This window comes from Mobula hypostoma, chromosome 11 (genome assembly GCF_963921235.1).
Source record: "Mobula hypostoma chromosome 11, sMobHyp1.1, whole genome shotgun sequence".
NCBI classification, from domain to species: domain Eukaryota; kingdom Metazoa; phylum Chordata; class Chondrichthyes; order Myliobatiformes; family Myliobatidae; genus Mobula; species Mobula hypostoma.
In genome coordinates, this window is record NC_086107.1 from 74,952,677 (window position 1) to 74,970,992 (window position 18,316).

At 49.6% G+C, this 18,316-nt stretch overlaps 1 protein-coding gene across 1 annotated transcript in view; it reads right to left on the minus strand.

The window, feature by feature from the left end:
* Positions 1 to 18,316, minus strand: part of LOC134353475 (tetraspanin-4-like) — a 99,861-nt gene that overhangs the window by 28,096 nt on the left and 53,449 nt on the right. Inside the window, exons 4-6 of the mRNA XM_063061478.1 lie at positions 16,805 to 16,906; positions 12,781 to 12,912; positions 10,010 to 10,093 (exon numbers count right to left, since the gene is read on the minus strand). Of these exons, the coding sequence (XP_062917548.1) occupies positions 10,010 to 10,093; positions 12,781 to 12,912; positions 16,805 to 16,906 (318 nt within the window). The remainder of the gene's footprint in view (positions 1 to 10,009; positions 10,094 to 12,780; positions 12,913 to 16,804; positions 16,907 to 18,316) is intronic.

Here is an 18,316-nt window from a genome sequence, read left to right on the forward strand (position 1 = left end):
GGTACAGGGAGAGTGTGGGTACAGAGTACAGTGTGGTACAGGGAGAGTGTGGTACAGAGTACAGTGTGATACAGGGAGAGTGTGGGTACAGAGTACAGTGTGGTACAGGGAGAGTGTGGTACAGAGTACAGTGTGGTACAGGGAGAGTGTGGGTACAGAGTACAGTGTGGTACAGGGAGAGTGTGGGTACAGGGTACAGTGTGGTACAGGGAGAGTGTGGGTACAGAGTACAGTGTGGTACAGGGAGAGTGTGGGTACAGAGTACAGTGTGGTACATGGTACAGAGTGGTACAGGGAGAGTGTGGGTACAGAGTACAGTGTGGTACAGGGAGAGTGTGGGTACAGAGTACAGTGTGGTACAGGGAGAGTGTGGGTACAGAGTACAGTGTGGTACAGGGAGAGTGTGGGTACAGAGTACAGTGTGGTACAGGGAGAGTGTGGGTACAGAGTACAGTGTGGTACAGGGTACAGTGTGGTACAGGGAGAGTGTGGGTACAGAGTACAGTGTGGTACAGAGTACAGTGTGGTACAGGGAGAGTGTGGGTACAGGGTACAGTGTGGTACAGGGAGAGTGTGGGTACAGGGTACAGTGTGGTACAGGGAGAGTGTGGGTACAGAGTACAGTGTGGTACAGGGAGAGTGTGGTACAGAGTACAGTGTGGTACAGGGAGAGTGTGGTACAGGGAGAGTGTGGTACAGGGAGAGTGTGGGTACAGGGTACAGTGTGGGACAGGGAGAGTGTGGGTACAGGGAGAGTGTGGGTACAGGGTACAGTGTGGTACAGGGAGAGTGTGGTACAGAGTACAGTGTGGTACAGGGAGAGTGTGGGTACAGAGTACAGTGTGGTACAGGGAGAGTGTGGGTACAGAGTACAGTGTGGTACAGGGAGAGTGTGGGTACAGAGTACAGTGTGGTACAGGGAGAGTGTGGGTACAGAGTACAGTGTGGTACAGGGAGAGTGTGGGTACAGAGTACAGTGTGGTACAGGGAGAGTGTGGGAACAGGGTACAGTGTGATACAGGGAGAGTGTGGGTACAGAGTACAGTGTGGTACAGGGAGAGTGTGATTACAGGGTACAGCGTGGTACAGGGAGAGTGTGGTACCGAGTACAGTGTGGTACAGGGTACAGTGTGGTACAGGGAGAGTGTGGGTACAGAGTACAGTGTGGTACAGGGAGAGTGTGGGTACAGAGTACAGTGTGGTACAGGGAGAGTGTGGGTACAGAGTACAGTGTGGTACAGGGAGAGTGTGGGTACAGAGTACAGTGTGGTACAGGGCGAGTGTGGGTACAGAGTACAGTGTGGTACAGGGAGAGTGCGGTACAGAGTACAGTGTGGTACAGCGAGAGTGTGGGTACAGGGTACAGTGTGGTACAGGGAGAGTGTGGGTACAGAGTACAGTGTGGTACAGGGAGAGTGCGGGTACAGGGTACAGTGTGGTACAGGGAGAGTGTGGGTACAGAGTACAGTGTGGTACAGGGAGAGTGTGCGTACAGGGTACAGTGTGGTACAGGGAGAGTGTGGGTACAGAGTACAGTGTGGTACAGGGAGAGTGTGGGTACAGAGTACAGTGTGATACAGGGAGAGTGTGGTACAGAGTACAGTGTGGTACAGGGAGAGTGTGGTACAGGGTACAGTGTGGTACAGGGAGAGTGGGTACAGAGTACAGTGTGGTACAGGGAGAGTGTGGGTACAGGGTATAGTGTGGTACAGGGAGAGTGGGTACAGGGTACAGTGTGGTACAGGGAGAGTGTGGTACAGGGTACAGTGTCGTACAGGGAGAGTGTGGGTACAGAGTACAGTGTGATACAGGGAGAGTGGGTACAGCGTACAGTGTGGTACAGGGAGAGTGTGGGTACAGGGTACAGTGTGGTACAGGGAGAGTGTGGGTTCAGAGTACAGTGTGGTACAGAGTACAGTGTGGTACAGGGAGAGTGTGGTACAGAGTACAGTGTGGTACAGGGAGTGTGTGGGTACAGGGTACAGTGTGGTACAGGGAGAGTGTGGGTACAGGGAGAGTGTGGTAGAGGGAGAGTGTGATTACAGGGTACAGTGTGTTACAGGGAGAGTGTGGTACAGGGAGAGTGTGGTACAGAGTACAGTGTGGTACAGGGAGAGTGTGGGTACAGAGTACAGTGTGGTACAGAGTACAGTGTGGTACAGGGAGAGTGTGGGTACAGAGTACAGTGTGGTACAGGGAGAGTGTGGGAACAGGGTACAGTGTGATACAGGGAGAGTGTGGGTACAGAGTACAGTGTGGTACAGGGAGAGTGTGATTACAGGGTACAGCGTGGTACAGGGAGAGTGTGGTACCGAGTACAGTGTGGTACAGGGTACAGTGTGGTACAGGGAGAGTGTGGGTACAGAGTACAGTGTGATACAGGGAGAGTGTGGGTACAGGGTACAGTGTGGTACAGGGAGAGTGTGGGTACAGAGTACAGTGTGGTACAGGGAGAGTGTGGGTACAGAGTACAGTGTGGTACAGGGAGTGTGTGGGTACAGAGTACAGTGTGGTACAGGGAGAGTGTGGGTACAGAGTACAGTGTGGTACAGGGAGAGTGTGGGTACAGAGTACAGTGTGGTACAGGGAGAGTGCGGTACAGAGTACAGTGTGGTACAGGGAGAGTGTGGGTACAGGGTACAGTGTGGTACAGGGAGAGTGTGGGTACAGAGTACAGTGTGGTACAGGGAGAGTGTGGGTACAGGGTACAGTGTGGTACAGGGAGAGTGTGGGTACAGGGTACAGTGTGGTACAGGGAGAGTGTGGGTACAGGGTACAGTGTGGTACAGGGAGAGTGTGGGTACAGAGTACAGTGTGGTACAGGGAGAGTGTGGGTACAGAGTACAGTGTGGTACAGGGAGAGTGTGGGTACAGGGTACAGTGTGGTACAGGGAGAGTGGGTACAGAGTACAGTGTGGTACAGGGGGAGTGTGGTACAGGGTACAGTGTGGTACAGGGAGAGTGTGGGTACAGGGTACAGTGTGGTACAGGGAGAGTGTGGTACAGAGTACAGTGTGGTACAGGGAGAGTGTGGGTACAGGGTACAGTGTGGTACAGGGAGAGTGTGGGTACAGAGTACAGTGTGGTACAGGGAGAGTGTGGTACAGGGTACAGTGTGGTACAGGGAGTGTGTGGGTACAGGGTACAGTGTGGTACAGGGAGAGTGTGGGTACAGGGAGAGTGTGGTAGAGGGAGAGTGTGATTACAGGGTACAGCGTGGTACAGGGAGAGTGTGGGTACAGGGTACAGTGTGTTACAGGGAGAGTGTGGTACAGGGAGAGTGTGGTACAGAGTACAGTGTGGTACAGGGAGAGTGTGGGTACAGAGTACAGTGTGGTACAGGGAGAGTGTGGGTACAGGGTACAGTGTGGTACAGGGAGAGTGTGGGTACAGGGTACAGTGTGGTACAGGGAGAGTGTGGGTACAGAGTACAGTGTGGTACAGGGAGAGTGTGGGTACAGGGTACAGTGTGGTACAGGGAGAGTGTGGTACAGAGTACAGTGTGGTACAGAGTACAGTGTGGTACAGGGAGAGTGTGGTACAGGGAGAGTGTGGGTACAGGGTACAGTGTGGTACAGGGAGAGTGTGGGTACAGAGTACAGTGTGGTACAGGGAGAGTGTGGGTACAGAGTACAGTGTGGTACAGGGAGAGTGTGGGTACAGAGTACAGTGTGGTACATGGTACAGAGTGGTACAGGGAGAGTGTGGGTACAGAGTACAGTGTGGTACAGGGAGAGTGTGGGTACAGGGTACAGTGTGGTACAGGGAGAGTGTGGGTACAGGGTACAGTGTGGTACAGGGTACAGTGTGGTACAGGGAGAGTGTGGTACAGGGTACAGTGTGGTACAGGGAGAGTGTGGGTACAGGGTACAGTGTGGTACAGGGAGAGTGTGGGTACAGAGTACAGTGTGGTACAGGGAGAGTGTGGGTACAGGGTACAGTGTGGTACAGGGAGAGTGTGGGTACAGAGTACAGTGTGGTACAGGGAGAGTGTGGGTACAGAGTACAGTGTGGTACAGGGAGAGTGTGGGTACAGAGTATAGTGTGGTACAGGGAGAGTGTGGGTACAGAGTACAGTGTGGTACAGGGAGAGTGCGGTACAGAGTACAGTGTGGTACAGGGAGAGTGGGTACAGAGTACAGTGTGGTACAGGGAGAGTGTTGTACAGGGTACAGTGTGGTACAGCGAGAGTGTGGTACAGGGAGAGTGTGGGTACAGGGAGAGTGTGGGTACAGGGTACAGTGTGGTACAGGGAGAGTGTGGGTACAGTGTGGTACAGGGAGAGTGTGGTTACAGAGTACAGTGTGGTACAGGGAGAGTGTGGTACAGAGTAAAGTGTGGTACAGGGAGAGTGTGGGTACAGTGTGGTACAGGGAGAATGTGGGTACAGAGTACAGTGTGGTACAGGGAGATTGTGGTTACAGGGTACAGTGTGGTACAGGGAGAGTGTGGGTACAGGGTACAGTGTGGTACAGGGAGAGTGTGGGTACAGAGTACAGTGTGGTACAGGGAGAGTGTGGTTACAGAGTACAGTGTGGTACAGGGAGAGTGTGGGTACAGAGTACAGTGTGGTACAGGGAGAGTGTGGGTACAGGGTACAGTGTGGTACAGGGAGAGTGGGTACAGAGTACAGTGTGGTACAGGGAGAGTGGGTACAGAGTACAGTGTGGTACAGGGAGAGTGTGAACTAGGGAGAGTGTGGTACAGGGAGAGTGTGGGTACAGGGAGAGTGTGGTGGAGGGAGAGTGTGGGTATAGAGTACGGTGTGATACAGGGAGAGTGTGGTACAGGGAGAGTGTGGTACAGGGAGAGTGTGGTACAGAGTACAGTGTGATACAGGGAGATTGTGGGTACAGAGTACAGTGTGGTACAGGGAGAGTGTGGGTACAGAGTACAGTGTGGTACAGGGAGAGTGTGGGAACAGGGTACAGTGTGATACAGGGAGAGTGTGGGTACAGAGTACAGTGTGGTACAGGGAGAGTGTGATTACAGGGTACAGCGTGGTACAGGGAGAGTGTGGTACCGAGTACAGTGTGGTACAGGGTACAGTGTGGTACAGGGAGAGTGTGGGTACAGAGTACAGTGTGGTACAGGGAGAGTGTGGGTACAGAGTACAGTGTGGTACAGGGAGTGTGTGGGTACAGAGTACAGTGTGGTACAGGGAGAGTGTGGGTACAGAGTACAGTGTGGTACAGGGCGAGTGTGGGTACAGAGTACAGTGTGGTACAGGGAGAGTGTGGGTACAGAGTACAGTGTGGTACAGCGAGAGTGTGGGTACAGGGTACAGTGTGGTACAGGGAGAGTGTGGGTACAGAGTACAGTGTGGTACAGGGAGAGTGCGGGTACAGGGTACAGTGTGGTACAGGGAGAGTGTGGGTACAGAGTACAGTGTGGTACAGGGAGAGTGTGCGTACAGGGTACAGTGTGGTACAGGGAGAGTGTGGGTACAGAGTACAGTGTGGTACAGGGAGAGTGTGGGTACAGAGTACAGTGTGATACAGGGAGAGTGTGGGTACAGAGTACAGTGTGGTACAGGGAGAGTGTGGTACAGGGTACAGTGTGGTACAGGGAGAGTGGGTACAGAGTACAGTGTGGTACAGGGAGAGTGTGGGTACAGGGTACAGTGTGGTACAGGGAGAGTGGGTACAGGGTACAGTGTGGTACAGGGAGAGTGTGGTACAGGGTACAGTGTCGTACAGGGAGAGTGTGGGTACAGAGTACAGTGTGATACAGGGAGAGTGGGTACAGCGTACAGTGTGGTACAGGGAGAGTGTGGGTACAGGGTACAGTGTGGTACAGGGAGAGTGTGGGTTCAGAGTACAGTGTGGTACAGAGTACAGTGTGGTACAGGGAGAGTGTGGTACAGAGTACAGTGTGGTACAGGGAGTGTGTGGGTACAGGGTACAGTGTGGTACAGGGAGAGTGTGGGTACAGGGTACAGTGTGGTACAGGGAGAGTGTGATTACAGGGTACAGTGTGTTACAGGGAGAGTGTGGTACAGGGAGAGTGTGGTACAGAGTACAGTGTGGTACAGGGAGAGTGTGGGTACAGAGTACAGTGTGGTACAGAGTACAGTGTGGTACAGGGAGAGTGTGGGTACAGAGTACAGTGTGGTACAGGGAGAGTGTGGGAACAGGGTACAGTGTGATACAGGGAGAGTGTGGGTACAGAGTACAGTGTGGTACAGGGAGAGTGTGATTACAGGGTACAGCGTGGTACAGGGATAGTGTGGTACCGAGTACAGTGTGGTACAGGGTACAGTGTGGTACAGGGAGAGTGTGGGTACAGAGTACAGTGTGGTACAGGGAGAGTGTGGGTACAGAGTACAGTGTGGTACAGGGAGAGTGTGGGTACAGAGTACAGTGTGGTACAGGGAGAGTGTGGGTACAGAGTACAGTGTGGTACAGGGAGAGTGTGGGTACAGAGTACAGTGTGGTACAGGGAGAGTGTGGGTACAGGGTACAGTGTGGTACAGGGAGAGTGTGGGTACAGAGTACAGTGTGGTACAGGGAGAGTGTGGGTACAGAGTACAGTGTGGTACAGGGAGAGTGTGGGTACAGGGTACAGTGTGGTACAGGGAGAGTGTGGGTACAGAGTACAGTGTGGTACAGGGAGAGTGTGGGTACAGAGTACAGTGTGGTACAGGGAGAGTGTGGGTACAGAGTACAGTGTGGTACAGGGAGAGTGTGGTACAGAGTACAGTGTGGTACAGGGAGAGTGTGGGTACAGAGTACAGTGTGATACAGGGAGAGTGTGGGTACAGAGTACAGTGTGGTACAGGGAGAGTGTGGGTACAGGGTACAGTGTGGTACAGGGAGAGTGTGGTACAGGGTACAGTGTGGTACAGGGAGAGTGTGGGTACAGAGTACAGTGTGGTACAGGGAGAGTGTGGGTACAGGGTACAGTGTGGTACAGGGAGAGTGTGGGTACAGGGTACAGTGTGGTACAGGGAGAGTGTGGGTACAGGGTACAGTGTGGTACAGGGAGAGTGTGGGTACAGAGTACAGTGTGGTACAGGGAGAGTGTGGGTACAGGGTACAGTGTGGTACAGGGAGAGTGTGGGTACAGGGTACAGTGTGGTACAGGGAGAGTGTGGGTACAGAGTACAGTGTGGTACAGAGTACAGTGTGGTACAGGGAGAGTGTGGATACAGGGTACAGTGTGGTACAGGGAGAGTGTGGTACAGAGTACAGTGTGGTACAGGGAGAGTGTGGGTACAGAGTACAGTGCGGTACAGGGAGAGTGTGGGTACAGAGTACAGTGTGGTACAGGGAGAGTGTGGGTACAGAGTACAGTGTGGTACAGGGTACAGTGTGGTACAGAGTACAGTGTGGTACATGGTACAGAGTGGTACAGGGAGAGTGTGGGTACAGAGTACAGTGTGGTACAGGGAGAGTGTGGGTACAGGGTACAGTGTGGTACAGGGAGAGTGTGGGTACAGGGTACAGTGTGGTACAGGGAGAGTGTGGGTACAGGGTACAGTGTGGTACAGGGTACAGTGTGGTACAGGGAGAGTGTGGGTACAGGGAGAGTGTGGGTACAGGGAGAGTGTGGGTACAGAGTACAGTGTGGTACAGGGAGAGTGTGGGTACAGGGTACAGTGTGGTACAGGGAGAGTGTGGGTACAGAGTACAGTGTGGTACAGGGAGAGTGTGGGTACAGAGTACAGTGTGGTACAGGGAGAGTGTGGGTACAGAGTACAGTGTGGTACAGGGAGAGTGTGGGTACAGAGTACAGTGTGGTACAGGGAGAGTGCGGTACAGAGTACAGTGTGGTACAGGGAGAGTGGGTACAGAGTACAGTGTGGTACATGGAGAGTGTGGGTACAGAATACAGTGTGGTACAGAGTACAGTGTGGTACAGGGAGAGTGTGGGTACAGAGTACAGTGTGGTACAGGGAGAGTGTGGTACAGGGTACAGTGTGGTACAGGGAGAGTGTGGGTACAGAGTACAGTGTGGTACAGTGAGAGTGTGGGTACAGAGTACAGTGTGGTACAGGGTACAGTGTGGTACAGAGTACAGTGTGGTACAGGGAGAGAATGGGTACAGGGTACAGTGTGGTACAGGGAGAGTGTGGGTACAGGGTACAGTGTGATACAGGGAGAGTGTGGGTACAGGGTACAGTGTGGTACAGGGAGAGTGTGGGTACAGGGTACAGTGTGGTACAGGGAGATTGTGGTACAGAGTACAGTATGGTACAGGGAGAGTGTGGGTACAGGGTACAGTGTGGTACAGGGAGAGTGTGGTACAGGGTACAGTGTGGTACAGGGAGAGTGGGTACAGAGTACAGTGTGGTACAGGGAGAGTGTGGGTACAGAGTACAGTGTGGTTCAGGGAGAGTGTGGTACAGGGTACAGTGTGGTAGAGGGAGAGTGTGGGTACAGAGTACAGTGTGGTACAGGGAGAGTGTGGTACCGAGTACAGTGTGGTACAGGGTACAGTGTGGTACAGGGAGAGTGTGGGTACAGAGTACAGTGTGATACAGGGAGGGTGTGGGTACAGGGTACAGTGTGGTACAGGGAGAGTGTGGGTACAGAGTACAGTGTGGTACAGGGAGAGTGTGGGTACAGAGTACAGTGTGATACAGGGAGAGTGTGGGTACAGGGTGAGTGTGAGTTCACCTTCAGGGTGTTTTGCACAAGGACTCCCAAGTCCCTTTGCATCTCAGATTTTTGGATTTTCTCCCTGTTTAGAAGATAGTCTGAACACTTATTTCTTCTAGCAAAGTACATGACGGTGTATTTTCCAACAGTGTATTTCATTTGCCACTCTCCCACTCTCTTGCCAATCCTGGCCAGCTGTTGTTATTTACCAGGGTTGCATCCTCTCTCCTTCCTGAGGCTGGGTCTTTCACACTCCTCCATCTTGGTACTGATCTGATGGATTTTCTCAACAGGTGCATTGTGCCATCCCCTTCTGCACTGGTCAGTCCCCACCCACCCAGTCTCAGTTGAGCTGAATTACTCGGGTCACTCTCCGGGCTGGAGGAGCGAGCAAGTGGGTGGCGGGGGACTGCAGTCTCCCTCCTTCGGACCTGGCTAGCTCAAAGGATCCAGACACACGCATTCCTGGGTTGGGTTCAGCAGAGTGACAGCAGCCTCTGGGTGGTGGTGGGCAGGGAGCGGGGGATAGAACCATAGAACCATAGAAACTACAGCACAGAAACAGGCCTTTTGGCCCTTCTTGGCTGTGCCGAACCATTTTCTGCCTCGTCCCACTGACCTGCACACAGACCATATCCCTCCATACACCTCCCATCCATGTATCTGCCCAATTTATTCTTAAATGTTAAAAAAGAACCCGCATTTACCACCTCGTCTGGCAGCTCATTCCACACTCCCACCACTCTCTGTGTGAAGAAGCCCCCCCAATGTTCCCTTTAAACTTTTCCCCCCTCACCCTTAACCCATGTCCTCTGGTTTTTTTCTCCCCTTGCCTCAGTGGAAAAAGCCTGCTTGCATTCACTCTATCTATACCCATCGTAATTTTATATACCTCTATCAAATCTCCCCTCATTCTTCTACGCTCCAGGGAATAAAGTCCTAACCTATTCAACCTTTCTCTGTAACTGAGTTTCTCAAGTCCCGGCAACATGCTTGTAAACCTTCTCTGCACTCTTTCAACCTTATTTATATCCTTCCTGTAATTTGGTGACCATAACTGAACACAATACTCCAGATTCGGCCTCACCAATGCCTTATACAACCTCATCATAACATTCCAGCTCTTATACTCAATACTTTGATTAATAAAGGCCAATGTACCAAAAGCTCTCTTCACGACCCTATCTACCTGTGACGCCACTTTTAGGGAATTTTGTATCTGTATTCCCAGATCCCTCTGTTCTACTGCACTCCTCAGTGCCTTACCATTAACCCTGTATGTTCTACCTTGGTTTGTCCTTCCAACGTGCAATACCTCACACTTGTCAGTATTAAACTCCATCTGCCATTTTTCAGCCATTTTTTGGGGGGAGGGGACAAGGGTTGGTGTTTTGACAGAACGTTACCTGAACCAGGGCCGTGCAGAGTGCGAAGGTCCCCACAGCCAGGAGATTGTCTTGGAGCCACAACTTGACTCTTTCGTAGCAAGCCTGTTGGAAGTTCACAGCACCACGTTATTTTCACACCCCACTGTTCAGAACATGTAGCCTGGGAGCTGGTGGTGAGACAAACCTGCCTACACTCTGCCTGTAGCCAGAGCCACCGGACTGAGGGCCTGAGCTCAGGGGCATCTGATCCTCATCACTCAACCTGGCCAGTCCCTTTCTCATGCACGGACACTGAAAGGGCCAGTCCACCATCTGTAGGTCTTATAGAACTGCAACAGGACCTTTGGCCCATCATATCTGTGCTGACCATGACCCCAATTTAACTGAAGCCCAGCAGCACACGAAGTGCTGGAGGCACTCAGCAGATGAGGCAGCAACTGTGGGAGAAAGAGGACAGAGTGTGTTTCAACTCAAGACCCTTCACCTGCAATGGCTCTCCGTTAATCTACCCCATTCGCCTGCAAATGGTCTAAATCCCTTGATTCCCTGTCGAAATCCTCCTCAAGCATCCCTTAAACATTGCCATCATAAATCCTCTTAAGTGGAGATATTACTCCTGGTATACCGAGCCTTTGTCAGATTGTACCTGGGTCAGCTTCAGATCCCCCACTGGAGGAAGATCACATTTGGAGAAGAGAAAGTCCACGAAAGGTGAAACTGGCTGATTCCTCACCCTATATGGCCAGATTAAGCCAACCAAGTCTGTGGTCTGAAACGTCTGAGAGGGGATCCCACTGAAGCACGTACAATTCTTGCAGGGATTGGGAGGTGGTATGAACCGTGATGTCTCCCCTGGCTAGGGTGTTACTCCCTCAGCAAACTAAGGAAATTTGGCATATCCCCATGATGTTCACTAACTTTTACAGGAGCACCACAGAAAGCATCCCATCCAGATCCTTCACAACTTACTATGACGCCTACCCTGCCCAAGACTGCAAGAAATTGTTTGGGAGTTGTGAATGTAGCCTGTCTATCACACAAACCAACCTCCCTTCCACTATCTCGGGAAAGCGGCAAACATAATCAAAGACCCCTCCCACCCTTTTATTCTGTTCTACCCCACTTCTGTTGAGCAAAACGCAAAACTTTGAGGACATGCACCACCATGCTCAAAGACAGTTTCTATCCCACTGTTATCTCTTGAACAGACTTCTTGTACAATAAAGATTAACCCTTTACCTCCCAAAGTTCCTCATCCATGGCCCTTGTCTACCTGCTCTGTAAAAGTAACACTATACTCTACATTTTGTTTTTGCCTTTCCATTTGTGCTACCTCAGTGGAATCATCTGTCTGCGTGGCAAACAAAGTTCTTCACTGTAAAGTTTAAAAGGGAACTGAGAGGTATCTCCGTCACGCAGAGAGTGGTGTGTGTATGGAATGGGCTGCCAGCAGAAGAGACTGAGGTGGGTACCTTAACAATGTTTAAGAAACACTTGGACAACTACACGGATAGGTAAACCACACAAAGTCCGAGCCTACACCCCTGTCGTGAGAGGCCAGCCAACAGGGCTCTGGTGAAGCTGTATAGGCCAAGGGTGAGAGGAATTTGGAGCAAATGCAGGAATATGGGACTAGCTAAGATCAGAATCTCGGGCATCATGAAGCAGCTGGGCTGAAGGGCCTGTGTCAATGCTGTATGACTCTATGTCTCCAAAAACCGTGCCCAGGCCTTTCACAGGCCAGGACATGTACCCTGCATATTGCAATTCAAGCAGTGAGATTTAACATCAATTAAAGTTGAAAGAAAAAGCATTTGGAGCTTCCGAACCCTCAGGTTTTCCCCTTGTACTCATGCAGTTTTTAAAGGAAACCTTATTCATTATTAATCTTTCCCCTTAGAGTTTGTTCATCAGTGAAGCTCCTTGGAGGAAAGTGAAAGGGTGTTTCCTCCCAGGGCAGGTGGGAGCTTGGACTCAAAGGGAGGACAGGGGATCTGAGGAGGTGAGGGAATGGGACCCTAAAAGCACGGTCACCAGGGCAACGAAGCGATGAGAGGCTGGGGCAGATGGAGAGAGAGACTTTACTGGTGAAGACATCCCAGACCAACGAAGAACTTAAACATGGGTGATTTCAAAATAAAGGTACTGCTGGGGTGCTTCAGACCACATGGGGTGGGGGCTGGGGGGGGGCTGTGTGCGATGGGTGCAGGAGAGAAGGCAGCCAAGTTTCAGGTGAATAGGGGCTGATTTGGATTTGTCCTTCCTTATTTGAAGGCTGTAGTAACACTAACAGGGAGGGTCAGGCAAGAGGATAGAGGGAGAGTCAGCTGATGTTCCACGTTATGGATTTCACAGTGCAGAAACAGACTCTATGACCCCTTCTGGCCATCTAGACGAATTCCATTTGCCCACAGTAGCATCGTATCGTCCTACACCTTGCCTGTACTTGGCTCCCTAAATGCCTCATCAGTGTGTTTATCGTATCTGACTCCACCATCTCTGACAGTGCCTTCCAGTTCCAGATATCAACTACTGTGTGCAAAAAAACCCGGCCTTCAGTTCCCCTTTAAAGTTCCCTCCTCTCACCTCAAACCTCTGCCTCATCTCTTCGGTGTGCTCCCTCCACTGCCCTCTGAGGAAGAGACTGTGAGGAAAAGTAAATCATCTTGTTTTGAGCTACCCAGTATCTTTAAACAAAACTACTGGCTGTAGACTCTCCCACAGGTGGAAATTAGCCTCCCCGCAGCCCACGGTGAGCAGAGACCATGTTGACCTGCTCCAGTACTTACATCTTTCCACCAAGTTTCTGGAGCGTGCCGGCCACAGCTCACTGTGTATTCCCGGCAGCAGGAGTCTGGAACTTGCGTTGTGTTGAAGACCTCAAACCAATCCGTGTAGTTTGACACCCCACAGCATCTAAACTGAAGCAGATGACACAGGCAGGTCAGAGCAATGTGACCTCCAGCACAGAGTGACTCTCCACCTTTAACCATTCCTCCCCAAGCCTTACACTCTATCATCCAGCTCTGACCTACTTCCACTGGATAGAGCCCGAGGAGACTGGGAGGCTGGTGGACAGAGGGACTTGGGAGTATTAGTACATGGTTCCCTAAAAGAGGTAGATAGAGTTGGTGAGGAAGATTTTGGCACGCTGGCCTTTGTCAGTCAGGGCACTGAGTATAGATGTTGTGACACTGTGTTGCAGTTAAACAAGACATTGGTGTGGCTGTGCCTGGACTATTTACCATATCACATATAACCATATAACAATTACAGCACGGAAACAGGCCATCTTGGCCCTTCTAGTCCGTGCCGAACTCTTACTCTCACCTAGTCCCACTGACCTGCACTCAGCCCATAACCCTCCATTCCTCTCCTGTCCATATATCTATCCAATTTTACTTCAAATAACAACATCGAACCTGCCTCAACCACTTCTGCTGGAAGCTCGTTCCACACAGCTACCACTCTCTGAGTAAAGAAGTTCCTCCTCATGTTACCCCTAAACTTTTTCCCTTTAACTCTCATGTCCTCTTGTTTGAATCTCCCCCACTCTCAATGGAAAAAGCCTATCCACGTCAACTCTATCTATCCTCGTCATAATTTTAAATACCTCTATCAAGTCCCCCCTCAACCTTCTATGCTCCAAAGAATAAAGACCCAACTTGTTCAACCTTTCTCTGTAACTTAGGAGATGAAACCCAGGTAACATTCTAGTAAATCTCCTCTGTACTCTCTCAATTTTGTTGACATCTTTCCTATAATTCGGTGACCAGAACTGTACACAATACTCCAAATTTGGCCTTACCAGTGCCTTATACAATTTCAACATTACATCCCAACTCCTATACTCAATGCTCTGATTTATAAAGGCCAGCATACCAAAAGCTTTCTTCACCACCCTATCCAAATGAGATTCCACCTTCAGGGAACTATGCACCATTATTCCTAGATCCCTCTATTCTACTGCATTCTTCAATGCCCTACCATTTACCATGTATGTCCTATTTTGATTAGTCCTACCAAAATGTAGCACCTCACATTTATCAGCATTAAACTCCATCTGCCATCTTTCAGCCCTCTCTTCTAACTTGCCTAAATCTCTCTGCAAGCTTTGAAAACCTACTTCGTTACCCACAACGCCACCTATCTTAGTATCATCTGCATACTTACTAATCCAATTTACCACCCCAGCATCCAGATCATTAATATGTATGACAAACAACATTGGACCCAGTACAGATCCCCGAGGCACACCACTAGACACCGTCCTCCAATCTGACACACAGTTATCCACCACTCCTCTCTGGCATCTCCCATCCAGCCACTGCTGAATCCATTTTACTACTTCGATACTAATACCTAATGATTGAATCTTCCTAACTAACCTTCTGTGTGGAACCTTGTCAAAGGCCTTACTGAATTCCATATAGACAACATCCACCGCTTTACCCTCGTCAACTTTCCTGGTAACCTCTTCAAAAAATTCAATAAGATTTGTCAAACATGACCTTCCATGCACAAATCCATGTTGACTGTTCCTAATCAGACCCTGTTTATTCAGATAACTATATATACCATCTCTAAGAATGCTTTCCATCAATTTACCCACCACTGACGTCAAACTCACAGGCCGATAATTGCTAGGTGTACTCTTAGAATCCTTTTTAAACAATGGAACAACATGAGCAATACGCCAATCCTCCAGCACCATCCCCGTTTCTAATGACATTTGAAATATTTCTGTCAGAGCCCCTGCTATTTTCACACTAACTTTCCTCAAGGTCCTAGGGAATATCCTGTCAGGACCCAGAGACTTATCCACTTTTATATTCCTGTAAAGCACCAGTACTTCCTCTTCCTTAATCATCATAGTTTCCATAACTACCTTACTTGTTTCCCTTACCTTACACAATTCAATATCCTTCTCCTTAGTGAATACCAAAGAAAAGAAATTGTTCAAAATCTTCCCCATCTCTTTTGGCTCCGCACATAGCCGTCCACCCTGAGTCTCTAAGGGACCAGTGTTATCCCTCACTATCCTTTTGCTATTAACATAACTGTAGAAACCCTTTGGATTTATTTTCACCTTACTTGCCAAAGCAACCTTATATCTTCTTTTACAGTTTTGGTTATCTATCTTCTTACAGGAAAGATGGCATTAACAGCGAGTGTAAAGAAAATATGTGTGGATATTGCCAGAACTGGAGGGCCAAGTTACGGGGAGAGCTTGGACAGGCTCGTCCTTTAGTCCTCGTCCTATGGGGGTGATCCTGTGGTGGTGTATAAAATCATGAGGGGCAAAGGCAAGGTGAATGGTGCAGTCTGATTCCCCAGGGTTCAGGAATCAAGAACTAGAGAGGTTTAAGGTGAGAGGAGTGAGATTTAATAGGAACCTGAGGGGCAACGTCTTCACTCAGAGGAAGTGGTTGAGCTAGGTACATTAACAACATTTAAAAGTACTTGGACAGGTAAATGGATAAGAAAGATTTGGAGGGGCATGGGCCAAAGGCAGGAAAATGGGTCTAGCTTAGATGAGCAACATGTTGAGCATGGACTAGACGGGCTAAATGGCCTTCTTCCCTGTTCTACGATTCTCTGACTCTCTCAGCCGTGACGAAATAAACAGCAGAGCGGGATTACACCAAGTCCTGCCATCTTTGTGAGGCAAATTTATCTGCTGCTTTCGACTGGTGGACAAGATGGGTGGGGTGAGTACACTTCCCAAGCACGTGGACGGGGACATGTGACATTGTCAGGAGTGTGACAGGATGTACAGGAAAAGGATGGCTCTTCTTGTGGGATCTCTATGTTATAGGAGTGGGTGAGAATCTATTTAGTGGATTGGGTTATTTAATATTGTCTCTTCAGCATTCACTGACAACAGTGCCCTTGTGAATGATGTTGAAGAAACCCAAATTCATTGAGAAGTTTTGCCTCAAACAAGATTTGAGATCAGTTAATATCAGGTACTGGTTTATATAATGAAGGCAACCCACAAATGAAGCAGAGCAAGATGTCCCTCTAAGCCAGTTCCATTTGCCCCATTTCCCTCTAATTAGTTCCTATCTGTCTAAGTATCTGTTACTGTTCCTGCCTCAACCATTTCTTCTGGCAGATTTTAAATCTCTCCTCTCCCACCCTACACCCTCGAGGTTTTCTTCACTTTCCCAGGGGAAACGAACGTGTGCATTCACCCCTATGTTCCAAGGAAAAACTTCCCAGCCACCCAACCTCTCCCTATAACTCAGGCCTCTGAGTCTTGGCAACATCTTCTGAGCTTAGTGGCACCATTTGCTATAACAGGGTGATCAAATGCTCCAGATGTGACCTTACTCACGTCTTTGACAAATGCATATATCATCAAAACTCATTACTCAGTTCTCTGACTGATGAGACCCAATGTGCCAAAAGCCGCCTTCTCCAACCTATCTACCTGCAACATCACTTTCAGAAAAGTTCTAAGAGGACTTATCAGGGAAGTTCTGAATCAGACTGCGATCTCTGGAATAAACTTTCTGATGCAGTGAAGCTCACTGAAGAAGCAGCTGAAAGTGGTTCCCAGCCCGGGGAGCCCAGACCCCTCCATGGCATAGAAAAGGGTGGGAACCCTTGCTTTAGAGGGTTTGGTCAGTATTAACCTGTAATTCAGGCTGGCACCCACTCAGATTCGATTTAGACAACGTAATGCCCTCTCTGCTGGCAGCCAAGGAGAGGAGTGTCAATCAGAAGGAATTTCAGGACCCGCAGGAAAAGACCAATTTTGAGCCCCTCACTGCCATGCAGTTAAAATGGAGGATGGGTGGTACCTACGTCTGTTTGTATGATGCTCCAGGCATTAGTGAGACCAATGTTCCCATCTGTTCCGAACAGCTGAAGACCCTCCTTCAGGTCCTCACGAGCGTAAGTGTCGATCTGAAGTAGACAGGACAGAGGCTTGTGTTAGCAGAGCTTTGATCCAGGGTAAAGCTGTGGGTTTTGTGAGAGAATGGGCGGAGTCAGAATCGAACAGTACAGGAACGGGCCAAAGGGCCACCATATCCTTGCTGACCTTTGTGTTTGTCACTAACCACATTTCCATGTTTTAGGCTCATGCCTTTTTACACAAGTACAATCAAAAACCTTCTTGCTGTAGCATCACAGGTGTGTGAGTGCACACAACACACATATAAACTACATAGAAATTGAACAAGGCATTCAGCAAAAAATATAACCAGAGGCTGTGCAAGAGGTGGTCTGTAGTGTTCTGTTCTGAGGTGGGGTTAGTGCTGTGCAGGTCAGTTTAAAAACTTGATGGTTGTAGGTAATTAGCTGTTCCTGAACCTGGTGATGTCGGACTTCAGGCTCCTGACGGTAGCAGTGAGAAGAGGGAAGATTCGGATGGTGGGCATGTAAATTTCCTCTTAACAATGGACTACGAAATTACATCAGTGATCTTCAGATTGCACATGTGACGGTTAAATGTGGAGCGATAAAGGTCAACGCCATGGTGGAAAACACGGCAGGAGAGGCGGAATTCAAACCCGGCTGAAAGGCAGTGGGACGAGGCTTCCTCTACCCAGCATCTTGTTGGCGAATGTACAGTCACTGGAAAATAAGACTGACGATCTCAGGGGAAGGCTGCTGCATCAGAGTCAGATCTCGATTGTTTGTTGCATTGATACCTGATTAAATGCAGATACACCAGATGCAATGATACAACGATTTTCAGAATGGATCAAACCATGAACTCTGTTAAGGAAAAAGGTAGCAACGTGTGCATTTTAGTCAGTTCTGGTTGAGTTATGTTGACCTCTTGTTCCCCTGACTTAGAACAACTAACGATTAAATGCAGGCTATTCTATTTGCCTCAGGAGTTTTCATCTGTGATCCTGACCACAGTTTATATACCACTAGTGGCCGATTATAAGGAACATGTGAAACTGCATGGTGTCTGTAAACAAGAAACAGCCCATCACGAAGCATTTCAAATTACAGTCAGTGACTTTAACCAGGTCAGTTTGAAGAAAACCCTCCCCAATTATCACCAGCACGTAACCTGTTGCACCAGTGGTCCCGACAGACTAGACCACTGCTACAGTACTGCAGACCAGACGTTGGCAAATCAGACCATTTGGCTGTCCTCCTACTAGCTGTACACAGACAGAGCCCATAAAGCCAGGCTTCACAGATCAAGACAAACAAGGGGTGGTTGCGAGAGGCAGAGGAACGGTTACAGGATTGCCTCGAGTCAGTGGACTGAGCCGTGTTCAAGAACTGATCTGAGGACCTGAATGATTACACCAGGGTCATTACAGATTTTACTAAAACAGCTGGGGATGAGGG